This window comes from Corapipo altera, unplaced genomic scaffold, assembly GCF_003945725.1.
Source record: "Corapipo altera isolate COAL_440 unplaced genomic scaffold, ASM394572v1 54, whole genome shotgun sequence".
In the NCBI taxonomy this organism is placed as follows: domain Eukaryota; kingdom Metazoa; phylum Chordata; class Aves; order Passeriformes; family Pipridae; genus Corapipo; species Corapipo altera.
The window spans coordinates 3,004,875-3,014,898 of record NW_020884902.1 but is presented as its reverse complement, the minus strand read 5'-3'; the positions used below and the strand labels follow the sequence as shown (position 1 = coordinate 3,014,898).

At 40.9% G+C, this 10,024-nt stretch overlaps 1 protein-coding gene across 3 annotated transcripts in view; it reads right to left on the bottom strand.

Annotated features, from left to right (window-relative positions):
- Positions 1-4,882: 4,882 nt before the first annotated feature.
- Positions 4,883-10,024, bottom strand: part of GK5 (glycerol kinase 5) — a 28,038-nt gene continuing 22,896 nt past the window's right edge. Inside the window, exons 15-17 of one of the 3 annotated variants that reach the window (XM_027650445.1) lie at positions 9,430-9,489; positions 6,775-6,908; positions 4,883-5,900 (exon numbers count right to left, since the gene is read on the bottom strand). In XM_027650445.1, the coding sequence (XP_027506246.1) occupies positions 5,764-5,900; positions 6,775-6,908; positions 9,430-9,489 (331 nt within the window). In that variant the 3' untranslated portion in view covers positions 4,883-5,763. Of the gene's footprint in view, positions 5,901-6,774; positions 6,909-7,458; positions 8,499-9,429; positions 9,550-10,024 lie in introns of those variants that run through there. The other 2 variants (XM_027650446.1, XM_027650447.1) reach the window with 2 other exon arrangements.

Sequence of the window (10,024 nt, the reverse complement as noted above, 5' to 3'; positions counted from 1 at the left end):
GGGGGGGCGGGGCGGAAGGGCTTGGCCGACCCAGACCCGGGGCCGCCACCGCCCGCCCCTCGCGGCGCGCGCCGGGCGCTGTCAGGATCGCGGGGCCGCAGGTTCGAGCCCCACCGCAGCCCCCCGCGGCCGCACCTGCTGGTGCTGCCGGCCGGTGCGAAGCGAATAAATAAATAAATACAGGGAGAGACCCGTCTCTATACACAGCTCGCGGCGCCGCGCTGTCTGCGGCCGCCGGCCCTGCCGCTTATTTTCGAGGCGGTGGCGGGGCCGCGTCCCGGGATGCAAAGTTCAGCCCCGCCGCGGGTCCGGCGCCTCGGGCAGCAGGAACGTCCTTCCCGGGGCGGGCTCTGCCCCAGCCCCGTGAGCTCCCTCCTGCGAACAAAGGCACCCGGGCCCCGGAGAAAGCGGCGGGGCCGGGCAGCAGCGACCGCGCCCTCGCACCTCGGCCCCGCCCGAGGCGGCCCCGGACAGGCGGGGACAGCCCGGGAGAGCCGGGCCCAGCTCCGCACCCTGGCCCAGCCTGGAGAACTATTTGCGTTCAGCATTTCCTTACCTTTATAAAAACTGATTTCAACAAAGCGGGATTAAGTACCCTTACAGAGACACAACACAAATAGAAAGCACTCCCAGGAGTAAAAAAATAAAATGGGCACTAGATCCGTTGGAAGCGACGCTGGAACATTTGTTAGGACGGGCTTTCTCCGGGGTGGCTGGGCACACGGCCAAGGCTCGCAGTTACCCATCCTTCACATTTGTGGAACAAGCTGAGAAAAACAAGGTTTATGGGGACACAGAAACAATATTTAGGTGCTTTAGGTACCTCTAGATTGTACACATACTGGATTAAACATGGTAAACTTGTGCTTTTTCTTGCTTTACAGACAACATTAAATGCTCTAGGAAGACACACTTGATCCTGTCCCCTTCACTAAGAACAGAAAGAACGTCAAAAAACAGGAGTTCAACCCATAAAACAGAGTTCTTAAATGTCAGTCTAAGGAAAACATTAGCAAGCTAGACCTGTATGTTTACCTCAGTGCGGCAGTTCGCAACTGAAAAACTAGTATTTGCCCAGGAATTTGCTGACTTTGTGCTTTCAGTTGCTTTTCATCCTCTATATAATACTTCCATCAAATGTAACAAGACCTTTTACCAATATTTGTAGTGTTATGCAAGGTACATTCATGAAAGCATTAAAAAAATGCAAACTGTTGTGTATTCTCTTGCAGACTCCCTCCAGCAGGGACAACCACGATTGCTACTGTGATGCCTACCCTGACACAAGTGCAGAAGGCATGCACTGCCTTGGAAAAAGAAGCAAAACAGGGTGGCTGGGTTATTGCACTATTCAATAAGTTACCTGAGCTAAACAAATACTTGAACTCAAACCCAATCTCGATAAAGACACTTGGGCTTCATATATCTCTTTCTGGTTCATTGGTCTTGACCTTTCTGCAAGAAACACCAAGGAGCTGAAGTCAGATGCTAGAACTGATTATGAATGTATGAAAAATAGCCATTTTAACCACAAAGGAGAGAAAGAAAAGTCACTCCTGTAGTTTGCATATGCTTTCTACAGCAAACTGCAGAATAACTATATATATATATATATACACACACACACACACACACTCTTGAGTTTGAAGCTGGTGAGACAGTTATCAGTTCACATGAGGGTAAGGACACTACAGAGGTAACATTCTAAATCAATCCTTCAGAACTTTCACCAATCCCAAACTTTATCCCAGAGTGAGGGTTGCACTTAAAAACAGCTTAGAATTGGGTTTTTTTAGATATGCTAAGGCGTGGGTTTAGCAGCTACTTACAGTTCAGCCTGCACTGTGGGGAGCTGTCACGTCTCCCTCCAGAACGTGTCAGTGTTCTCCCAGCCTTAGAACACCACCTTGCTCCCCTGGCTGTTCAGATCCCTCCTTGATCCCCCCTATTCCCCTTTCCAACATTTGCTTGTTTCACCACTTTCTTGCCAGCCCACAACCCATGCTGTGATAACCTGTACAAACACTAACTCAAAACAGGCTCCCCCTCCACCATCACTCCTTTTCTCCTGCTGAACTTGCACTAACTCCCTATAAAGCCTTAAACTAACATGCTGCCCAACTTCTGGGGCAGAGCACTGCCATATTCCCCGACTCAGCCCACAGGACTGCCACACCAGTTTGTCTCAAGGGGGATCAAAACTTTCTACTTTTTGGCTCGGAGCAGTAACAACCCCCTCTCTATGCTATGCCCCACTGACTGGCAAGGAGTGGTTCTTACCCTTTTCCACATGGTGAGAGTCTCTTGTGCTGTGCCCTGATCTTGGAAACAGTGGACTAGCTGAAGGATCTTACTATAGAGATTATAGCAATGGAAGTTACCAGGCTGAAACAGCAACTCCAGTGTTTTCCTTTTTTACTGTCTTCTATCTGAAAGCAAGTCTGAATGCTCTTGTCAAAAACACATGAGAGAAACTGAATTTAATTCTACATAAAATCAACTGTTACAGGAAAGCAGAAAATACTGCTTAAAAGAAAACGGTACTCAAAAATCTTGGCCAATTTCATTACAGGGAAATTTTAAACATAGCTGCTGATTTTTTTCTTAGTTATGTAAGGAAATTCATGTCTGCTCAATATGTTCAACTATCTGAAGACTGTTCTCTTGATATGCAACACTTAATCCAATAGTAGTTAGATCCCTCCAACATTAGAGGTATTTTTCATGCCATGTAGTCCCCACACAGATAACAGGACTATATGTTGTTATGAATGATAAAACTGCCAAACTGAGATGGCATTACCTACCATCAGCACAGTGTGTATCTGTGAAGGCAGCATGCCCAGAGATCATTAACACACCTCAACTGAATTGCCCATTCTTCATAAGCTGATGAGGTGCATCGCTACCCAATCCTACGTGAAACATTCACAGTCTCAACACGGTGTAGCTCTTAAAATGATAAAACTACAAACTAGCTAATATTTATCATTTTTGTATTGTTACATTTATTATCAAACTCACCTAACAGAAAATGTAAAATTGCATATACTTTCCAAACTGATGAAAACTGCCCTGAAATAAAAAAAACTAAATACAAGTAAAAACAGCAGCACTAAAGGCTGTCTTATTTTAAATAAAAGTTAATATGAGTGAGGTTCTACAGTGGTCTTCACGCCTTTCTGTTAAGACAGCACAGCACCTGTAAAATCATTTCAAATTCATTATCAATTAACAGGTTCCACTTTTAGATATCAGCACATTAAAAAATTCCTGGGAAGATAAGATCAATTTTTCTTGTAACAGGTAAGCAAAAGAGACTTTGATCAGTATCCCAATTTCTTCAAGATGGCTATTAGTCTGGTTAGTCTTTGGGCAACTATGCATCACGAGCTGCAGCAGATTCTCTAACCTCCAAAGCTTCCTCCATCTTGGGAGACTTAAAGACACCTCCCTGTTTGTTTCAGAGACTTACTCACTAGTTTGAACCTCTTCACTAAACTCAAAACTCTGCATTCCATTTGAATGGGTCAGCTGGTGAATGTACTGAGGCTTTTTTGCATCCTTCATTTGCAGTGAAGTTTCTCTCCTGTAGATTTGAGGCTCATGAAAGGAAAACAGGTGAAATTTCCTGCTTTGCAAAATAAAACAGTGACAGTGGTAAAATGGTTATCCTGAATAGTTCCTCTAGGACAATCCCTAGAGCAAGAGGACTATATAATGTCTTGAGTATTTGGATATCTTCTATCTCTTTAGCTGTGCTATTGCCAGGAGGAAAACCACCCCCATGCAAAGGTGCAGTCTAAGGCCCATGGCTGCTGAGTTACCTTCAGCAAAGTGATTTGAACAGGATCAGGCTCAGCTCCCATTGGAGCTCCATCGAGGAACACTGCCTGAGCAAGCCCAGCAAAACCACAAGATTAACAAGTGGACATAAGTTAAGGAGCTTTCGTCAAAAGGGCAATAGATGGACATTATCCCAGGGCAGATGTTGATGACTAAACTCTTTCACAGTGAGAGCAAAGTCTAAAATACCAGCAACTGAGGCACAAACTCCAGCCCAAAATGCCACACTGAAAGCCTTTCTGTTCAGCCTTGGAGAACCTTCTTGCTAACGAGCATTTTCTTTAGCAGTGACATGGTGAGGACTGAGAAAAGTCACAAGCTGAACACAGGAGTTAAAGCAAAGTAACTGTTTCATATATCCTGTAATTGTAGGTTCTTACTCCACAGCAGGAGCGGGAGGACTATTTATATTAAAGTCTTAGCACCATTTATAAAAACAGTATGTATAGAGCTATTAACTATATAGACTGTATAGCCTGCCACATTACTTGAAATCAGCAAACAGACCTGTTTCTGGACTTCATTTAAGGATTCCCATTAAAGAAGCTTTAGGAGAGAATGGTCTCTGCAACTTGGAAGGACATCCAGAGGGAAAAAAATTTGCCAAGATGTAGCACAGGTTGAAGTGCAGAAAGTAATAGAAGAATAAAAAAAAAAAAAGGCATTTTAAGCTAGGGGTGACAAGCAAATGAGATCTAGTTTGAAGAACACAGCTAGAGTAGATGCTCCAACTCATAGTATATGATTGAAAGAAACCAAGGAAATAGTGTATGATTTGACCTTCCATGTTTCAGCACAAGAAAAAGTGAATGATAGTTCTTTAGCCCTCTTCAACGACAACTGACAAGTCAAAGACAATTTCTTCTCTCTGGTGTCTGTGGAATACACTCACCCACAGCTTGAACTCAATATTATTCTGAAATGAAAATGTTTAATCATTTTAAATTTTTCAAGCTGATTTACACATACACCTGAGAAAATTACAATAATTTAAGAGTAGTGATAAGCAAATACATAATAATTAACTACACATTCCTTTAATTAGAATTTATTTGTTTAAAAAATACAAAAGTAATTTATAGCTTCAAAAATAGACTTTTGACTCCCTTTTAGCTAATAATAATAATAGGATTTAAGAATGGCCTTGAAAATATTAATGGTACAAATATCTACAAGTTAGATAGCATACCTGGAAGTATTTTTAATGTATATGGGTTGGCCAGGCTAGGTAAGATTGCTTTTGGTCTTTATAAAATTTTAAAAAAAGTGAGCTACAAGCCAGATAGGAACAATAGCTACAAAATTCCTGGATTTTTTTTTTTAAATGGAGTGCTGAAAGCCTATTTGCTTTTGTATTTCATCTTAATTTAGTGCACAGAAGTGTCATCACAGAGCTGGGCCAAATGTTTTCTTAGAATGTCAGCCAGAAGTTGGTAACAGGCTACTATCAATAAAATGCCTTTCTTCGCAATTGAGTTCATCACAATCCACCCCCAACAATCATTTTAAGTTTCTCAGCAATGCCTAGGGGAGTGTATGTGCCTTTTACCCTTCCTTGATGATTAGCATACCAAAGATTTTAAAGATCCAAAGGGAGGTGAGCTCCTCAGGAGAAAACCCATCATAGGAAGAACACCCCCTGTGCAGTACATGGTAGGATTCCAGCAGCTGGGCCACCCGGAGGAGGTCATGGAAGGGACACCAATGCTGCAGCTGGACCACAGCTGTCACAGGGGCGATGGGAAGGGTCATTACAGTGTGTAAGTAATCCAGCAGCAGGGGGGTAACCAAGTACCACATAACTCGTATAGATACCATCACGAATTCCAGTTATGGTTTTCACCGTCCTGTTAATGTCAAGATGTTATAAATATGAATTAAAACATCTTAATTCTTCTATAATTAAAATGCCAATTTCTACCAGGGCAGGGAGTGCTTCATTGCTTGTAGCCAGGTATCCATAGCAGGTCTGTATTCCTCTGAGTCCTTTTGGGGCTCAAACACTGCTTCTATTCTCCTTAGCTTCTTTAGTTGTTCTTTGTCAGTCCAAAATCCTATAAACAGAAAATTCATTCTCCAGCTCAACTGTAAATGTTATTTTTGAGTTGTTTTAATCTATTTCCAAGAGATCCAAAGCAGAAACACAGTAAGAAATCATGACAGCTTTTCTTTACTCAACCAACAACTTTCTCAGAGGGAAGCATATTTTTAACATTGTGAAAATCCTTTCCAATAGGATCCACTTGTTTGGAATCCTGACAATGCATCTGCTTAACTGGGATGGTTTCCAAGGAACAGCTCTGGTGCACTGAAGTTCCCTTAGGTTTCATACACAAAGTGCTTTCGGCTGCAGGCCCTTCTCAGTGAAGAAGGGCCACAAACCCCAAGATTTAACTGCTTTCCTACTATCTTAAAAAATTGCATAAATGGCAGAAAACAGCTGATGAATGATATAGAACAATTCTGTGTGAGTAGAGCTGTTTTTTTCTGTTAATAATTTATTTTTTACTTTCATTTCCATGAAAACCTTAAAGAACAGAGACTCAGCTCACAGATGACAGGACACAACTTCAGCAGGAATGGCATGGCTGCAGGTGAGTGCAGTGGCTCCCTTGCCACATGATCCACCCCCATCCAGCACTGCTCAGGCAGCACAAATATGGGAATGGACACAGAGTCAAGAAAGAGGAGGCAGCAAAGACAGGGTTCACCTCTTTCTTCTCCAGTACATCCTTCTAACTGTGTACTGTACAGAGAAGCAAACACTATTTACCTTGGATTCCCACAAAAGAGGCTAAAGTAGTCCTTTGGGGACTTCTTACAATTATTTGAAGTTATGCCTTTTTTTGGTCTGATTTTTTTTTCTCTTCATATTTACAAAAATGCATTATAAAGGGAAAAACAACAACCTTTTTAATGTCTACATACCTGAAGCAAGGCCTGCTAGAAAAGCTGCACCAAGACTAGACATATCTGCATTTGCAGGTTTTTCTATTTTCTTATTAATTAAATCTGAAGTCATCTGCATAACAAAACTATTATTACTGACACCTCCATCAGCTCTATAGGGAGAAAGGAGAAAGTAGTTAGAAAAATGTGTTAAGTTCAAATGCTTATTGCTGGCATTTCAGAAAACAAGTCTTGGTGTTCCACACCTATGCATACATCTTCCTGTACCCATACACAAATGTGTTTCCACTTTGTGGGTAAGTTTAGAGGCCAGAAGAAAGTGCCAATTTAAAAAAAAGAATGTTTAAACTGGGGGAGGAACGGTAGACAGACAGGGACACATGACACTATCAAAAGCTCTGAAAGCTCTGTCTTTTAAAACCATAAATCATCCTGGCTGAAATGTTAGAGTTTATAACAGAACCTTTACATAGTTACCACCATAACATGACATTGGTCAAAACCATTACATTAAACAAACCCTTTCAGGTGCTCTCAGATCTGGAAGAGTACCCCTTTCCTTATTACCAATTCTTTGTACTAGTGAGCTAAAATGCCTTCACTGTTGCTTCTTTTTATGAGGAAGTTCAGAATGTGGCTTCCATCTATCTATTTGCCTAATTGCATCATGTTGGGGACCAATTTAATGGACACAACTAGAACTTATCAATAGTAATCTTTAATCATCTGAGAGTGCCAAGTAATCACACTTGCAAACAAAAGTAACTGTGACAAAAAGCAATCTTTGAAATGTCATAGTTTGGTTCATTATGCTCTTGGACTCCAATACCAGCCAAGCATGGAGCTGTTGCTCTATCAAATGTGGTGTAGAAAAGACCTCTACTGTTTATTGCTATAGAAAATGTTGGGTAATAAAACTTATTAATTGCTTAAAGATCTTCAATTCAAATATGCCAGGTGAAGTCTTCCATACTATTAAAAATTTCCAAATACTCAGTTTTACATTTAGCTAAATTTTGCTACTGGATACTTTGAAGATTCAATCTGTACATCTACTAGTTCCAAGTTCCTTTGTGCCATTGGACCAGGGATGTGCTATTTCACAGAGCACGTGAACATTCCAGGGCTCCAGGGACCACCAGCATCATCCTTATAAAGGTTCCTGGAGGCTGTTACAGCACAGGACAGGTGGGTTAAAGTGAGGGTTCTTTCTCTGTGTTTTCCTTGATGGTGTTGAGACAAGCAAAGAGAATTAATAGGAAAGTAGAGGACTAATGAAAACAACAACTTGGTAGGAGCTTGTAAGAGCCAGAGACTGGGAAAGAACAAGGGATACAGGACAACAGTGAAAAAGGGAATGAAAGTATTTATGGGATAAAAGCAAAAACAAAAAATCAAAAGTAACTGACAGATACTGAAGATGTCCAGACAAAAGGATGGGAGAGCAGTTTACAACCCTGCTGAAAACTCCACTGAGTTTATCTCATTATCTTCTAATGCTTAACCCTCAAGTTGAATTGCTACCGATGCTAGTTAACTATTAGTCACTATATGAAGCAGCAATTTTCTATCAATGAATAAAAAATAACATGATCATACAATTTAAAGTTTACATTACAACATAAGTGGGATCAGAATTCTAATGTTCCCTAGGCTATACTTCCACACTTCCCATTTTTCAGTTCACACTCTAAATGTGACTTCTCAAATTTTGGATGCAATTTTCCACGTAAAAAAGTTTCCTAAGGAATCAAAAATTCAGATACTTTTAATCTTTTTGTCTCCATTAAACCCCCAAGCCTGGCTGTTTCTTCACCTTTGCCTACTCTGCTCCAGTACGTGATGGAAAAGAGAAACTTTTAGCTCCTCCCACCTTGTACTCTCACTTTTCTTCCACTACTCAAGAGTGATTTGTGTCCACATGCCTGCCAGTCTGTTCCTTCCTCTGCAGAGGCACAGAAGGGATAGGAAGGCTGCCTCTCTCTTGATCACAGTGCCATGCTGACCCCTGGCTGCCCGAAGGAGGAATTTTGTCGGAGAGCCTTCTGAGCCCGAGGGCTGGAGGCTCTGACAACTGCTGTATTCAGAGGAAGCACCTACTGAAATGTGAACTGTAGTCTTCCAGCAATGTATAATTCAGTTAAATTTTCATCAAATGTTGTGAAAGCATATTCACCGTTACCTCACTAAATTTGATCTGCTTCTTCAAAGATTAAAGCAAAACCAACGTCTTAACAACTGAATTGTAAAAATATTCTCCCTCTTCCCCTCACAAATAGAACAAATAGTTTTAACTGATGTCTTCAAAAAAATAATCTGTGAAAGACCTGGCACAAAATATGTCAGTATGAAAGAATGATTACCAAGGGTAAAATGACCTTTGGGGTAGGCATTGCTATGTGCACTCTAGTGCTACTTGAAAACATATATTTGCCTTCTCTTTTATTATTGTTTTAATAATTAGAGCAATTCGTTACTCCCCTACTGCCAATCATCAATGCCAATAGGTGAGGGGAGACTCCACTGCTGCTTAAGCTACATTAACATTTGACTTGGGAATCATCTATTTCTCAACAAGAGAATTTTTACAGTAAGGTAAAATGCATAATAAAGTTCACATCAACCTGAAGTCAAACTCCCACATATCAAATTTAGCAGTTACACAGAACTTACCGAATGGTTTGAAGAGGAATGTGCACCTTCTTCACAATGGTATCATAAAGCAGTTTGTTTCTTTAAAAAAAATATTCAGTTGAATTAAGCATTATATATTCCATAAAGTGTTTCCAGTATCTACATAGTCAGAAAATAAAATACAAGGCAAAAAAACCCTCAGTTCTGACAGAACTGCTGCAATAGCTAGTGAGTCTCTAAAATGCACAAATAAAAAAACCAAAACCACTGAAACTGGTCTTTGGTCCTTGCCATTACTACAAAGGCACAAGTGTGGCTAAATCATGGCCCATTCTATAGCAAGTCACCATGGAAGGTTCATTGTTTCCACTGAAAGTCGCTGATAGGTTTCTACAGACAAGATACAATCACTGATTCCTCACTTAGAGTGAGGAAAGTAGGCCAATAGAGTGTTAACTGGAGTTTAACCAACTATTTTTTAAGGGTAATATCTGAAGGCTTCAAGTCTGACTTGTTCTGAAACATTTCAGTTAATTGGAGAAAATCTAAACACAAAGGATCTCTACTCTTTTCTATTTATTTGCGTTATTCTTGGGAAGTCCTGTGTAGGGGCAGGAGTTGGACTCTATGATCC